The sequence below is a fragment of the Pseudophryne corroboree genome, chromosome 5, assembly GCF_028390025.1.
Source record: "Pseudophryne corroboree isolate aPseCor3 chromosome 5, aPseCor3.hap2, whole genome shotgun sequence".
NCBI lineage: Eukaryota > Metazoa > Chordata > Amphibia > Anura > Myobatrachidae > Pseudophryne > Pseudophryne corroboree.
The window spans coordinates 115,024,433-115,040,772 of record NC_086448.1 but is presented as its reverse complement, the minus strand read 5'-3'; the positions used below and the strand labels follow the sequence as shown (position 1 = coordinate 115,040,772).

General features: G+C 48.2%; 1 protein-coding gene and 1 long non-coding RNA gene across 2 annotated transcripts in view; one reads left to right on the top strand and one right to left on the bottom strand.

The window, feature by feature from the left end:
• The window catches only part of MSRB2 (methionine sulfoxide reductase B2), a 31,986-nt gene extending 25,043 nt beyond the window's left edge, over positions 1-6,943 (bottom strand). The window contains exon 1 of the mRNA XM_063921591.1: positions 6,592-6,943. Coding sequence (XP_063777661.1) covers positions 6,592-6,709 — 118 coding nt within the window. The 5' untranslated portion in view covers positions 6,710-6,943. The remainder of the gene's footprint in view (positions 1-6,591) is intronic.
• LOC134927322 (uncharacterized) overlaps positions 6,843-16,340 on the top strand; it is a 133,413-nt gene continuing 123,915 nt past the window's right edge. Inside the window, exon 1 of the long non-coding RNA XR_010177611.1 lies at positions 6,843-6,916. This is a non-coding gene — a long non-coding RNA (uncharacterized LOC134927322). The remainder of the gene's footprint in view (positions 6,917-16,340) is intronic.

Sequence of the window (16,340 nt, the reverse complement as noted above, 5' to 3'; positions counted from 1 at the left end):
GTGGAGCCCGTCTATTCCCCATGGTCCTTACGGAGTCCCCAGCATCCTCTAGGACGTTAGAGAAACTAAATTGTAGGATGTAACATGACTGGTTGGTTACCGCAGCTGCATCTTTAAAATATGGAATGTGCAGGACTAGTCTCCAATGAAGGATACAGCAAAAGTTATTTCAGGTCATATCTTGTTGGAAGCACTCTAGCTGTGTGTCAGAACACTTACAGTAAGGACACAGATAACACTATCAGCTTACACACAGTCTACAGTTACAGTTTATACATAAGCTACATGTTTTATCATAACAAATTATGAAATGTGAAACTTATATAACCAGGTATAAATACAGTAGATAACTGCTATACTAATAGCACAGATGTGACGTGATTCCGAATGTCCTCTCTTCACGAGACTGCCCCTTATAGCAGACGGATTTCCCCCGCAGGAAGGATCTGTAGCTGTTTGGGAATGAGCAAGCAAAGAGAATGACATCACCTTCTATATGCTGACTATGTAAAGCAGGGGTGGGGAACCTATTTTCTACCAAGGTTCATTTGGATATTTCTAAAATCCTTCAGGGGCCATACAGAAATTATCAACTTAAAAATTACCCTGCCCCACAGTAGTTATGCCCCTTAGAGGTACTGAGTGCATGCACCGAAGGCGCGCATGTGCCAAAAATGGGTGTGGCCAATTAAAATGAGACGTGATACACATATGCCCCCAATAGTGCATTGCCTGATACACATATGCCAGTGCAGTGCCAGATACACAAATGCCGCCACAGTGCCAGATACAAAAATGCCCCCACTGTGCCAGATACAAAAATGCCCCCACTGTGCCAGATACACAAATGCCCCCCAGTGCCAGATACAAATGCCACCAGTTCCAGATACACAAATGCCCCCACAGTGCCATATACACAAATGCCCCCACAGTGCCAGATACACAAATGCCCCCACACACGCCCCCCCCCACCCCCACCCCACTGTGCTGCTCACCGCTGCTGCTGCTCTGTCCGACTGCTGCTCCGTCCGGTGGCGAGAGCGTGGCTATGTCGGGCTGCAGCGGCGTGTAGTATCTCAAACCAGCCGCTGGTTCATGAGCTAATCAGAGCTCGTGGACCTGCAGCGGCGGCTCCTGATTGGCTGCCTGTCTGCAAGCTCTGATTGGCTCATGAACCGGCAGTTGGTTTGAGATCCTACCAGCCGCTGCCGCTGGATAACTGAGACACGCCGCAGCCGGACTGAGCGGCGGGGTGTCTCGCTGACACACAAGCGGGTGGGCCGGAACAAATGGCTTTGCGGGCCTTATACGGCCCGCGGGCCGGAGGTTCCCCACCCCTGATGTAAAGGGTGCTGTCTGATTTTAATGCATATTATTTGCAATAAAGAAAAAAATGGAGGCTTATGTAGAGGCCAAAAACATATTGCCATGCAAGGTTCACTTATCAAGCATCACATTTTTAATCCAATATAGCACATCACTGAGTACATGCATACCCGCATTTAGTAACACCATGGGGTATATTCAATTAGGGTCGAAAGCTGCCGTCTGTCGAAAAGATGGCAGTTTTCGACTTTTTAAGGTCGAATCGTGATTCGACCTATTCAATCCCAGCTAATTTTATTCGACAAGTCAGGGAATTTGACTTGTCGAATAGTATGTGAATTGGCGGTATAGCTGCCGATTCACGTACTTTTGAGGGAAACGGGGCCAAATTTGTCAGGATTTGGTCCCGTTTCCGACCATCTCAGTCCGACATAAAAAAATGTCGGACTGAGATGAGGGACCTTAGTGGAGGAGAGGGGGGAGAGTCGCGGGGAGATGGGGGGGAGCTGCCGGCAGCCAGACGGGGAGAGCCGCGGGCAGCCAGACGGGGGGAATGTCACAGTCGGCGCTCACAGCAGCGTCCACCCGGCTCCAACAAGCGAGACCTCACTTGCTGGAACGGAGTGGACACTGCCGTGAGTGGCGGCTGTGATGCGGGACGGGGAGCAGAGTGACGTGGAGACATGAGACGGGGGAGCGGGCTGCAGAGCACTACCTCTGATGGGCGCCCCCCCCGGCCAGGCTCCCGCCAGCGCACCCCTGCCGCCGCTGACAGGTCCCCCACCGCCGCTGACAGGTCCTCCGTCGCCACTGACAGGCCCCCCGCCGCCGCTGACAGCTACCTCGGCCGCCTGACAGGTACCCCCAACCGCTGCAGTTACCTCTCCCTGGCCGCCACTGACGGGGAGAGACAGAGAGACGGGGGGGGGGGGGGGGGGCAGTGAGAGAGCCGCGGGCAGACAGGAGAGAGCAGCGCTAGAGCAGTGGCTATATAGCCGCTTCTGTAGCGCTGCTCTCCCCGGTCTGCTCACGGCTCTAAGCTCCTGCATCTCAATTCGACTTTTTTTAAATGAATGTCGGAATGGATCCGACTTCAACTGAATATACCCCCATAAATATGTGGTTAAAATAGCAAAGGACAGCTCTTCCGAAAAGAACTGCCTTTTACTATGTGAGGGCTAGGTTTATGACCCAGGAGTCCTTCTGCAAATGTGCAAGCCCAGGCTCCCCCTCTGGGAAGTATGTGGAAAGAAGCCCATATGCTTTTATAAGGCAACGCGATTTATAGATGGCATTGCCTATTGCCGACATTCTCTTTCCAGAGCTTTGCACATAAGAGAAATGTGGTCAAACCTCCGAAAACTGCAGTTTGTACATTCTGTAGTAGTACATTCTAAATACATACTGTAAGTATCAGCTTCCTCATGGAATGACAGCAGGAAATGACGGCAAACAGTGGTGGGCAATAGCAAATGGCAATCCAATGCATTTAACAGCTTTAGGATTTCATCCAGCATAATCACAATTTGGGGACCTGTATTGTTGTATGTAACATATATGCCGGCTGCCTGACCCTGGGGATCACAGCCGGCACTGCTGCACTTGGGACGCAGCACTCGGCTTCCTGTATAAGCCAGCCCCCTCAGACTCCCATTGGCTAATTACACAGGAGTCTGGGGGCGGGCTTATTGCAGAAGGACAAGTTGAGCGCTGCGACCAAAGTGCAGCGCCGGCTGTGAAACACAACGGCGCTGTTGATCTCCTGGGTAAGGCAGCCCGCCTATAAATTACATACAATTTTACAGGTATGTTTATATGGGCGGGATGTACTAAGCGGAAAATGCGGTAAACTCCCTGTTTACCGCATTTTCCGGATGTACTAACCCCCGGCCGGCAGGACAGCGCCGCGGTGGGGTACGCCAGCTTTAGCTGGCGTACGTCCATAGAAGCCTATGGGCTTCTCTCCGCGGCGCTGTGTGAGGGATCCGATCGGATCCCTCCCAGCATGCCCTGCGGCCGCCCCCGTCACCCCGCGCATGCGCAGACTGACTTCTGGGCCGAATCACGGAAGTCAGGCTGCCGCTGCGCATCGCGGAGGACAGCTCTTATCGGAAGAGCTGTCCTCCGCAATGCTGATCGCATATGTTAGTACATATGCGATCAGCATCGTGGCGCAGGGCGGCGATGTACATTAGTACATCCCGCCCTATGTGTTAAACACCAATTCCCCCCCCCCCCCCCCCCCCCTTGCCGCCTCCAATGGGTACAAACCATGAAACAATACAACTTTATTTTTACAATGCAAGTTAGATTTCAGTTTGGACACCCCCCCCCCCCCCCAAATCTAAATATCTCTGCACATGTTACATCTGCCCCACCTGCAGTGCAGCATGGTTTTGCCCAGGTGCCCGGTTACTTGCTTTTTTTTTTTTGCTTTGCTTCCAAATCAGAATCAGGCCCTAAGAGCAAACAGGGCGAGCTGCCATTGCAGTGGGGTAGAAATGCCTACAATGACACTGCAAACACTGATTGCAACCGAGGCTGCGCTCCTGTTTATCTTTTATTTGCTATATTACCTGCACTAATCCCGGTGTGGTGTGCACTTTATTTATACGAAGGGACCCCATGGGAAGAATCCAGTCATAGCATGGACTTTGTGCCATCGCTATTCAATGTAATCCATGTCTGGACCTCACATCTGTACACCTAGGATTTTTTTGCCTTTTGAAAGGGTTGTTATCTAATCTTTGGTTTGATGTATTGTGTTAATTGCTGTTTTGAGCTATTTATTGCCAGGCAGAGCCTTGATATTCACTAATTTTCTTATTTTTTTTTTAACAATAACATTCTAATGAATACTGTTTCAGGGCAGGCCACAAAATGGCTGCCGTCTGACCTCTACTGTAGCGACTTGCCAGCTGGAAATGTAAAATGGGATGTAGTGACAATATTATTAATAGGACAGTGTTTGCATGGGTTTCCATCAGGTACTCTACATTCCTCCCACAACCCAAACACACACTGGCAGGTTAACTGGTTTCTGGCATAAATTAATTCTAGTTTCCATGTGTTTTAGCATTAGAATTACATCCTGGACTGCAGACAGGTTTTCTAATGACTATGATTGGTTACACACTAGAACGATATATCGCTTGTTCGGGCAACAAACAATATAGCGGTAGCCATATGTCTGTAAACGGCATCATTCCCGGGAACTTATCGGGTCGGCTCTGCAGTACAGTTGATGCTGATGTATCGTGCAGAAATATCAGCATGTTTGGCTGTGTGTATGGGTGACTCGCCAACAACCGGTACAATGACTGAAGAGATTGACATCACAGGTGCAACGCAAATTCAAATGCCCGCCCAGTTGTAATGTCTGCACAGAAATATCAAGCAGCTGTTTGGTAAATGTTTATGCTTACTTAATTGGCCACTCATTCGGCGGATATGTCTGTGTAGTGTGTACCCACCCCTAAGAGATAATTGTAATAGGGTCCCAGCTGCTGAAGGTGCGGGATTTCGGCTGAGAATGGGCGTATTTTTTAAACGGCATTCATTTACAAGGCAAAACCATGTTGCATAGTGGTGCCTTATTATTAAATGACGATGACTGAAAGAATTGTGCTGCAGTTAGGTCCTATCTCATTAGATGATCTCTGGTTGGAAGCTGTTGTCAGTCCATCGGGGACACAGATGACGATGATACCTATTATATAATAATTCTAAGCAGCAACAACTTTGAGAATATTCCTGAGCAAAGATATTCTGAGGTATTTCCCTATTCCTAACGTACATCGTGTTATGTAAAGTGCTGCCCAAGAAATGTAACTCCTCTCCCATCTGAGTACCTGACACAGTGACAGTTCATATCCCTGTAGCTCAGAACAATAAAGGTGGGTAACACGGTGCGATACGCTCCATGAGCGATATCGCACAGGGTGTTGTTCCCTTCCCTCCCGGGCCGCCTGACATATTGCGTACACACTGAGCGATACTGACACCGATATCGCTCAGTGACGTCACGTGCGGCTGACCCGTACATGCAGTTTTGGTTGACACAGCCAAAATTCACCTGCATGTACGACCGACAGAGGGGGCCGTTAACGACCTTTAGGAATGCGCATCGGCCGTCGTTTCAGGCATACACACTGTACAATATTTTAGTCAGTATTACTCAGAAGGGGGAAAAAGAGCGATACTGACTAAAATATTGCACAGTGTGTATGCACCCTAAATGGGCCCTACACACTGGCAGATCCGCAGCCGAGTTGCCCGGCGGCGATTAGGCTGACGGGCGACACGGCGGCGGGGGGGAGGTGACAGGGGGAGTGAAGCTTCTTCACTCCCCCCGTCACCCGGCTCCATAGCACTGTATGCTAATATGGACAATCTCGTCCATATTGGTCTGCATGCATAAGCGACGGGGCACCAACAATTAACGAGCGCGGGGCCGCTCATCATTAATCGTTGGCGCCTACACACTGCACGATATGAACGAGAACGTTCATATCAGATGCAGTGTTATCTGCCAGTGTGTAGGGCCCTTAAGTCTTTGGTGAACCACTATTGCTATAAAGGGCTACAAACAGGACCTATATTTACCTGACAGTCTTTGCTGCAGAGAAGTCCCCCTAGTGTCTAACGGATCTCATGGATGACAAAGCACATAGACCCCGCATCATTTACTTGAGATATACTGACAAGTAATAGCCACAAGCCATCTTACTCATGCAGACTCTGCAAATCAATACAACCCATAATCAATATATGACATTATTAGGTAAATCTCATTGTACTGATCTCCAGTGGTATATGTACAAGTGCTTTCTCCTCAACCATGAAGTTTGTTGATTAAAAACACAGGGCATTTGGGTTAATTACCTCCTGAATGTAATTCCCTGGAAGGAGCCACAGATGGTGCATACAGTGGAAATTTCCATCCCATACATACAGTGGGATGTGCACAGCAGACATAGCAGTCTATGGATTGGATTCTATAGTAATAGTAATACAGTGTATGCAGCTCTGTGCTATATTGGGGTTGCATATGCATCCCATATAGCACAATTAAAGAACATAATAGAATAATAACATTGATAGTAATACTGTGTAATGGCATATAAGGAAGGACTGCATAGAAACATTAAGCATGCCTGTTATTTAGAGGATTGAAGTTAAACACATCATCTCTACATAACGTCTCACACAAGGAAGTTCCCCCTCCCCCAAATATAAACTTGCTGTAAATGTCATGCATCTTACCAGCAACTGGATGCACCATTCCTGCCTTGCTACATGCATTGCTCCCTGGGTGTGTAAGAGGTGGGAGCCTCCTCTGCCTCATCACTAGGATGCAAAGGCTTTTCAGCAATCTGGCCATGTTGCAGAATTGCAGGGAATCCGGTGGTAGCAGATGAGTGGAGTGTAGTAATAATAATATGCTGAGGGTGCTTCAGTATCCAGCACAGGCACAGTACACTGTCACTCCCACCCGTGATGTCATCTACAGACCCGGCCAGTGTCTAATAAGTGGGTTAAAGGACACGCAGAGGATTCCTGTACAGTTCACAGTCTATGCTGCCTCTGTGTAAGTGTTTCCTGTAGCCATAAGGAGGGAGTTAATAATACAACTGTGTGTGTGTGTGTGTGTGTGTGTGTGTGTGTGTGTGTGTGTGTGTGTGTGTGTGTGTGTGTAATAAGGCAGAGCAGCAGGGAGATCTAGCATACTAGCTTATTATCTGCTGTCATGTATACAGCATATACAGTGGGGGCACATTTTGGCTCTTTGCTGTGGAACTATAAGCCCCAGCATAACTTTGCAAGACAAAGTCAGTGCTTCAGTAACAAAACAGGGGCTTATTCATTAAAATAAGATTTTACTCACCGGTAAATCTATTTCTCGTAGTCCGTAGTGGATGCTGGGACTCCGTAAGGACCATGGGGAATAGCGGCTCCGCAGGAGACTGGGCACAACTATAAAGAAAGCTTTAGGTCTAACTGGTGTGCACTGGCTCCTCCCACTATGACCCTCCTCCAGACTTCAGTTAGGATACTGTGCCCGGAAGAGCTGACACAATAGGGAAGGATTTTGAATCCCGGGTAAGACTCATACCAGCCACACCAATCACACCGTATAACTCGTGATACTATACCCAGTTAACAGTATGATAACAACTGAGCCTCTCAACAGATGGCTCAACAATAACCCTTTAGTTAAACAATAACTATATACAAGTATTGCAGACAATCCGCACTTGGGATGGGCGCCCAGCATCCACTACGGACTACGAGAAATAGATTTACCGGTGAGTAAAATCCTATTTTCTCTGACGTCCTAAGTGGATGCTGGGACTCCGTAAGGACCATGGGGATTGTACCAAAGCTCCCAAACGGGCGGGAGAGTGCGGATGACTCTGCAGCACCGAATGAGAGAACTCAAGGTCCTCCTCAGCCAGGGTATCAAATTTGTAGAATTTTGCAAACGTGTTTGCCCCTGACCAAGTAGCAGCTCGGCAAAGTTGTAAAGCCGAGACCCCTCGGGCAGCCGCCCAAGAAGAGCCCACCTTCCTCGTGGAATGGGCTTTCACTGATTTAGGATGCGGCAGTCCAGCCGCAGAATGTGCAAGCTGAATCGTACTACAGATCCAGCAAGCAATAGTCTGCTTTGCAGCAGGTGCACCCAACTTGTTGGGCGCATGCAGGATAAATAGGGAGTCAGTCTTTCTGACTCCAGCTGTCCTGGAAACATATATTTTCAGGGCCCTGACTACGTCTAACAACTTGGAAGCCCCCAAGTCATTTGTAGCCACAGGCACCACAATAGGTTGGTTCAGATGAAACGCTGACACCACTTTAGGGAGAAACTGGGGACGAGTCCTCAATTCTGCCCTATCCATATGGAAAATCAGATAAGGGCTTTTGTATGACAAAGCTGCCAATTCTGATACACGCCTGGCCGAAGCCAAGGCCAGCAACATGACCACTTTCCACGTGAGATATTTCAATTCCACGGTTTTAAGTGGCTCAAACCAATGTGACTTTAGGAACTCCAACACCACGTTGAGATCCCAAGGTGCCACTGGAGGCACAAAAAGGGGCTGAATATGCAGCACTCCCTTAACAAAAGTCTGAACTTCAGGCAGTGAAGCCAGTTCTCTCTGGAAGAAAATCGACAGAGCCGAAATCTGGACCTTAATGGACCCCAATTTTAGGCCCATAGTCACCCCTGACTGTAGGAAGTGCAGGAAACGGCCCAGCTGAAATTCTTCCGTTGGGGCCTTCCTGGCCTCACACCACGCAACATATTTTCGCCAAATGCGGTGATAATGGTTCGCGGTTACTTCTTTCCTAGCTTTAATCAGCGTAGGAATTACTTCCTCCGGAATGCCCTTTTCCTTCAGGATCCGGTGTTCAACCGCCATGCCGTCAAACGCAGCCGCGGTAAGTCTTGGAACAGACAGGGCCCCTGCTGCAGCAGGTCCTGTCTGAGCGGTAGAGGCCATGGGTCCTCTGATATCATTTCTTGAAGTTCCGGATACCAAGCTCTTCTTGGCCAATCCGGAACAATGAGTATAGTTCTTACTCCTCTTCTCCTTATTATCCTCAGTACCTTTGGTATGAGAGGAAGAGGAGGGAACACATAAACCGACCGGTACACCCACGGTGTCACTAGAGCGTCCACAGCTATCGCCTGAGGGTCTCTGGACCTGGCGCAATATCTTTCTAGCTATCTGTTTAGGCGGGACGCCATCATGTCCACCTGTGGCCTTTCCCAACGGTTTATAATCATTTGGAAGACTTCTGGATGAAGTCCCCACTCTCCCGGGTGGAGGTCGTGCCTGCTGAGGAAGTCTGCTTCCCAGTTGTCCACTCCCGGAATGAACACTGCTGACAGTGCTAACACGTGATTTTCGCCCATCGGAGAATCCTTGTGGCTTCTGCCATCGCCGCCCTGCTTCTCGTGCCGCCCTGTCGGTTTACATGGGCGACCGCCGTTATGTTGTCTGACTGAATCAGTACCGGCTGGTTTTGAAGCAGGGGTTTTGCCTGACTTAGGGCATTGTAAATGGCCCTTAGTTCCAGAATATTTATGTGCAGGGAAGTCTCCTGACTTGACCATAGTCCTTGGAAGTTTCTTCCCTGTGTGACTGCCCCCCAGCCTCAAAGGCTGGCATCCGTGGTCACCAGGACCCAGTCCTGTATGCCGAATCTGCGGCCCTCTTGAAGATGAGCACTCTGCAGCCACCACAGCAGAGACACCCTTGTCCTTGGAGACAGGGTTATCAGACGATGCATCTGAAGATGCGATCCGGACCACTTGTCCAACAGGTCCCACTGAAAAGTTCTTGCATGAAACCTGCCGAATGGAATCGCTTCGTAAGAAGCTACCATTTTTCCCAGGATCCGCGTGCAGTGATGCACCGACACCTGTTTTGGCTTTAGGAGGCCTCTGACTAGAGATGACAGCTCCTTGGCCTTCTCCTCCGGGAGAAACACTTTTTCTGTTCTGTGTCCAGAACCATCCCAAGGAACAGTAGACGTGTCGTAGGGACCAGCTGTGACTTTGGGATGTTTAGAATCCAGCCGTGCTGTTGTAGCACTTCCCGAGATAGTGCTACCCCGACCAACAACTGCTCTCTGGACCTCGCCTTTATCAGGAGATCGTCCAAGTACGGGATAATTAAAACTCCCTTCTTTCGAAGGAGTATCATCATTTCGGCCATTACCTTGGTAAAGACCCTCGGAGCCGTGGATAAACCAAACGGCAACGTCTGGAATTGGTAATGACAATCCTGTACCACAAATCTGAGGTACTCCTGGTGAGGATGGTAAATGGGGACATGCAGGTAAGCATCCTTGATGTCCAGTGATACCATGTAATCCCCCTCGTCCAGGCTTGCAATAACCGCCCTGAGCGATTCCATCTTGAACTTGAATTTTTTTATATATGTGTTCAAGGATTTCAAATTTAAAATGGGTCTCACCGAACCGTCCGGTTTCGGTACCACAAACATTGTGGAATAGTAACCCCTTCCTTGTTGAAGTAGGGGTACCTTTACTATCACCTGTTGTGAATACAGCTTGTTAATTGCCTGTAACACTGCCTCCCTGCCTGAGGGAGCGGTTGGCAAGGTAGATTTGAGGAAATGACGGGGAGGAGACGTCTCGAATTCCAGCTTGTACCCCTGAGATACTATCTGAAAGATCCAGGGATCCACCCGTGAGCGAGCCCACTGATTGCTGAAAAATTTGAGACGGGCCCCCACCGTACCTGGCTCTGCCTGTGGAGCCCCAGCGTCATGCTGTGGACTTAGAGGAAGCGGGGGAGGACTTTTGCTCCTGGGAACTGGCTGTATGCTGCAGCTTCTTTCCCTTACCTCTGCCCCTGGGCAGAAAGGACGCGCCTTTAACCCGCTTGCCCCTATTGGGCCGAAAGGACTGTACCTGATAATACGGTGCTTTCTTTGGCTGTGAGGGAACGTGGGATAAAAATGTAGACTTCCCAGCTGTTGCTGTGGAAACGAGGTCCGAGAGACCATCCCTGAACAACTCCTCACCCTTATAAGGCAGAACTTCCATGTGTCTCTTGGAATCTGCATCTCCTGTCCACTGCCGAGTCCATAACCCTCTCCTGGCAGAAATGGACATTGCACTAATTTTGGATGCCAGCCGGCAAATATCCCTCTGTGCATCCCTCATGTATAAAAGTGCGTCTTTTACATGCTCTACGGTTAGCAATATAGTGTCCCTGTCTAGGGTATCTATATTTTCTGACAGGGAATCTGACCACGCAGCAGCACTGCACATCCAGGCTGAAGCAATAGCCGGTCTCAGTATAACACCTGTGTGTGTATATATAGATTTCAGGATAGCCTCCTGCTTTCTATCAGCAGATTCCTTCAGGGCGGTCGTAGCCGGAGACGGTAGTGCCACCTTCTTTGACAAGCGTGTGAGCGCTTTATCCACCCTAGGGGATGTTTCCCAGCGTGACCTATCCTCTGGCGGGAAAGGGTACGCCATTAGTAACCTCTTAGAAATTACCATCTTCTTATCAGGGGAAGCCCACGCTTCTTCACACACTTCATTTAACTCCTCAGATGGAGGAAAAGCTACTGGTAGTTTTTTCTCTCCAAACATAATACCCTTTTTTGTGGTACCGGGGGTAACATCAGAAATGTGCAACACATTTTTCGTTGCCTCAATCATGTAACGTGTGGCCCTACTGGAAGTTACATTAGTCTCGTCGTCGTCGACACTGGAGTCAGTATCCGTGTCGACATCTGTGTCTGCCATCTGAGGTAGCGGGCGTTTTAGAGCCCCTGATGGCTTTTGAGACGCCTGGGCAGGCACAGGCTGAGAAGCCGGCTGTCCCACGTTAGGTATTCCGTCAAACCTTTTATGCAAGGAGTCGACACTGTCGCGTAATTCCTTCCACAGCACCATCCATTCAGGTGTCGACCCCGCAGGGGTTGACATCACATTTACAGGCATCTGCTCCGCCTCCACATATGCATCCTCATCAAACATGTCGACACAGCCGTACCGACACACCGCAAACACACAGGGAATGCTCTGACAGAGGACAGGACCCCACAAAGCCCTTTGGGGAGACAGAGAGAGAGTATGCCAGCACACACCAGAGCGCTATATAACACAGGGATCCCACTATAAATAAGAGTTTTCCCTTATTGCTGCTTTTTTATATATATCATATATATATATCTATACTGCGCCTAAATTTAGTGCCCCCCCCCCCTCTCTTTTTTACCCTTCTGTAGTGTTCAGACTGCAGGGGAGAGCCAGGGAGCTTCCTTCCAGCGGAGCTGTGAGGGAAAAATGGCGCCAGTGTGCTGAGGGAGATGGCCTCGCCCCTTTTTCGGCTGACTTTCTCCCGCTTTTTCTGGAATACTGGCAGGGGTAATTTTACATCTATATAGCCTCTAGGACTATATATGATGTAGATTTGCCAGCCAAGGTGTCATATATTGCCCTCAGGGCGCCCCCCCCCCCCCAGCGCCCTGCACCCATCAGTGACCGGAGTGTGAGGTGTACATGAGGAGCAATGGCGCACAGCTGCAGTGCTGTGCGCTACCTTGGTGAAGACCGAAGTCTTCTGCTGCCGATTTTCCGGACCTCTTCATGCTTCTGGCTCTGTAAGGGGGACGGCGGCACGGCTCCGGGAACGAACACCAAGGTCGGGTCCTGCGGTCGATCCCTCTGGAGCTAATGGTGTCCAGTAGCCTAAGAAGCCCAAACTACCACCTGTTAGGTAGGTTCGCTTCTTCTCCCCTTAGTCCCTCGCTGCAGTGAGTCTGTTGCCAGCAGATCTCACTGTAAAATAAAAAACCTAAATATACTTTCTAGGAGCTCAGGAGAGCCCCTAGTGTGCATCCAGCTCAGCCGGGCACAGGATTCTAACTGAAGTCTGGAGGAGGGTCATAGTGGGAGGAGCCAGTGCACACCAGTTAGACCTAAAGCTTTCTTTATAGTTGCGCCCAGTCTCCTGCGGAGCCGCTATTCCCCATGGTCCTTACGGAGTCCCAGCATCCACTTAGGACGTCAGAGAAAAGTACATTAAAACATCAGTTTTCGCATGATAGTTTCTAGTAAAAATAAAGTATATTAACATCATACGAAGATTTCTGATGCAGGTCCTCTATGTTCATGTGCAAAAGCAGGTGGCGCGATGTATACAGCATAGCATTTTCAATGTGATACATCCCCTTGCTGCACGCATTGCAGCATTCATTAATGCCAAGTTATGCATGTACAATTGCGCAAAGCACAGCCCTTCTGATAAGAGCTCTTCTTTGCACTGTAAGGTTTGTGACTCGGGAGTCCTACTGCGCATGCATAGCGGTTGTCCTGCACACATGCAAGTCACCAGATCCAACCCAGGACAGGTCTGCGGTAAGAAGCCCATGGTGTTGCCTTTCGGGAACAAACCATACTTGCCTACTTTTGAAAACTAGTTTCAGGGAGATTTTAGCCGGCAGTAGAATGCGCCGCACCACTGAGAGAGTGCGCCATGCTCCGTCAAGAGGGCATTTTTAAGTCCACCTATGGTCGTATCTGTAACCACTGAGGCAGGGCTTGACAATTTTTTCTCAAATCCAGGGGCCAGAATGAAAGTGTAGGGGCCAGGCCACTGTCCTACCCCCCACCCCCCAAAAAAAAAAAAAATATACACATACAACACTAACCCCCTCCACCAAAACATAGAAAAAAGCTAGATCCACACTGTCATGATTGCACGCCATTCTGACGCCAGAACGTGCATAACTGCAGATATTGTATTGATCAATGTCTGCAAATGCCGTGTGTGGTTATGTATAAATCCTGTGTAAAAAGGTCATAGGAGACTTCAGCCTGATGTGCCACTGCTCCCTTGTTGATCTTAAAGGGGGAGGTGTCCTGATCCAGGCTATTTCAAGTAGGAATAGGCCTGTTAATAAGTAGTGTGATATCAATATAGATGATACCAGGATATCCGAGTGACGTATCAATGGATGTGATGCCAATGCATCTGGGTTATAACGAAATGGGCTTGATTGAAATTTGTATTATTCCAATTGATGTATCAATGTACCAGTATGTGATAACTGTCTTTGCATGTTAAATGGTTGAAGCTTGATTGATCTGCTGGCATTTCATTGTAGCCACAGAACTCAGAGACACACTGATCGTTTAGGTGTGAAATTTAGTTTAGTTTAATTACCCCAGAACCATAGCTAGGGCCAGAGAGGTGTTAAGCCCTTCCTGCTCTGTGTCCTCTCAGAACTAGCCATTTGTTTACACAAGAGCCATGGCCAGAGCTTCAAAGGAGAAGAAGATAAGGCCATTCGCCCCTGAGAGAGTAGCCGGGAAGCCCAGTGTCAAAGTCAGAAAAATATCCCCATGCACGTTGCCATATTTGCACCGCACACTGGTCCGTGCTGCGCATGCGTACGCTCTCCCGTGAAGGCGCATACCCGCAATAGCGTGCACTCGCAGGCGCGGTATGCGTATTTACGGTAGAGTTTATGTAGTCGTAGCGAGCGACTCATTCATTACATATTTTCACAATTAATGTAGTTTATAGATCATGATCCCTTTGATAGTTTCTGAAAGTTTGGTTAAAATAGAAGGTCCCTGTTTAAAGTAATCCCTCTTTGTATTGTACGAAGGGTCTAACAGGAATCATACAGCAGTGTTTGGTACCCATCGTAAGAGTATTTAATTAGCAATATTCCGGTGTTGGTTTGGAGCGTATTAATCGCTCGTGCGAATAGTTATGGACATAAGAAGTTTATGTCCATTTCTATTATTTACTCATACTCAGGTATGCGGCGGGAAACCTAGTTTCCCACCCACCTGAGCTGTTGGAAATCGTCACAGCCCACCTGTATGAATCAACCTATGACCTTTTGTTGTGATACAGGGTCGAATTCCTTCATCCAATGGACAATGGGATTGTAGGGACTATGAGATTGCATTGTGTGTGGGGCATAAATAGGCAGGCCGACCACATCCAGCTCTCACTCTTCAACGGTTCTCATTGCTGAAAATCGGGTGCTGGATGTCCAGGCGCATGCGATCGTTTACCCTGTGCGTAAGTTTCTCTCCGTAATCATTGTCTTTCTGTGAGCCAATTTCTCTCATCTCTCTCCGTCTCTCTCTCTCTTTCCCTTCTCTTTCTCTCGTATCTCCTCTAGACTAGTATTGTATTGTATTAGATAGTATTGTATTTTGGTTAGGAAGTCTCTGTTATATTGTAGTGTATCATTTGTACTGTTATCCCCTTTTAAAAGTATATTAGATATAATACAGTTAATAGGCTTTGGATCCTAAACCAGTATCTGTGTATTTCCTATAGTGTTAAGTGTTCACTTGAGCGTCGGTGACGCTCAAGCAGCTTTGTAGTTAGTCAGGTTACACAAGGTTGCACTTACACCCTGTATTCACATTAAGGTATTCTGTGTATTTCATTGGTATAAGGTTTAGACATAAAGGTATAGCGTTGTGAGCGTCTGCGCCGCTGGTGATCTCCTCGTGGTCTCGAGCGTCCGCTACGCCATAGCGAATCATTACTCTAGTCATAGCCAATAACGTGTCCTGTGATCACTGGGCCGTGAGCGAACGTGACGCTCGAGCATCTCGCCTTCGGCTGAGCGATCGTTACGCAACTAGCGTACCATTACGGTACTTCTTAAGTAAACAGCGTACAGTGTTCTTAGACTTCATAAAGGGTTGTTTATACGACAAGGGAATTTAGTATTGTCAATTGGGGACTCGTCCTATCCTTCTCATATCTGCACTAGGTAGATCAGCAGACATTATCCCCCCAGCAAAGGGTGGGAGGTTGTCTCGCAGTGCTGACGGGATAAGCGTCTGCTTCGCTTAGATAAAGAGTGCTGAAGGAATCCGGGAACCGGAAGTAAGAACAAAACGCTTGTGTCTTTTAAAACTGTTTTATTTCTCTTCTGTCTTGCGTATACACGCACGCATACATATATATCTGCATTTCTTTTTCAAATTTCGTATATCACTATTCCTGTTTGCCAAGTTTTATAGTTGATAGAAAGTGCTAAAAGAGATTTGCTGTTATTTCATAGTAGAGGTAATAGTTAAAGTATAGACCAACACACGGCTTGTCTGGGAGATAAGACAGTCAGTGTGGTGTGCGGTAGATGATCAGGGATCACCTACATTGATAAAGGTAGAAATTGTGTTACGGTGGATCTTTGTTTTGCGTACACGTGTCCCTAACAAAAGACTTGCGTACGCAATCCAAACGGCAGACGCACGCAGCGTACATTACGCAACGTAGCGTCTGGTTACGCAACGTAGCTCAAGTCACGAAAAGTTGAATTAGCGCAAAGCGATAATTAGCGCAAAGGCGATAAATAACGCGACGCGGTAAATAACGCAAATCTATTTTTGGAAAAATCTGAAATTTAGTTTAACAGATCCTGCTCCTAATTGGTAACACAGTTGGACTGAAGACAATTTCTGCGCAGAAATAGATATAG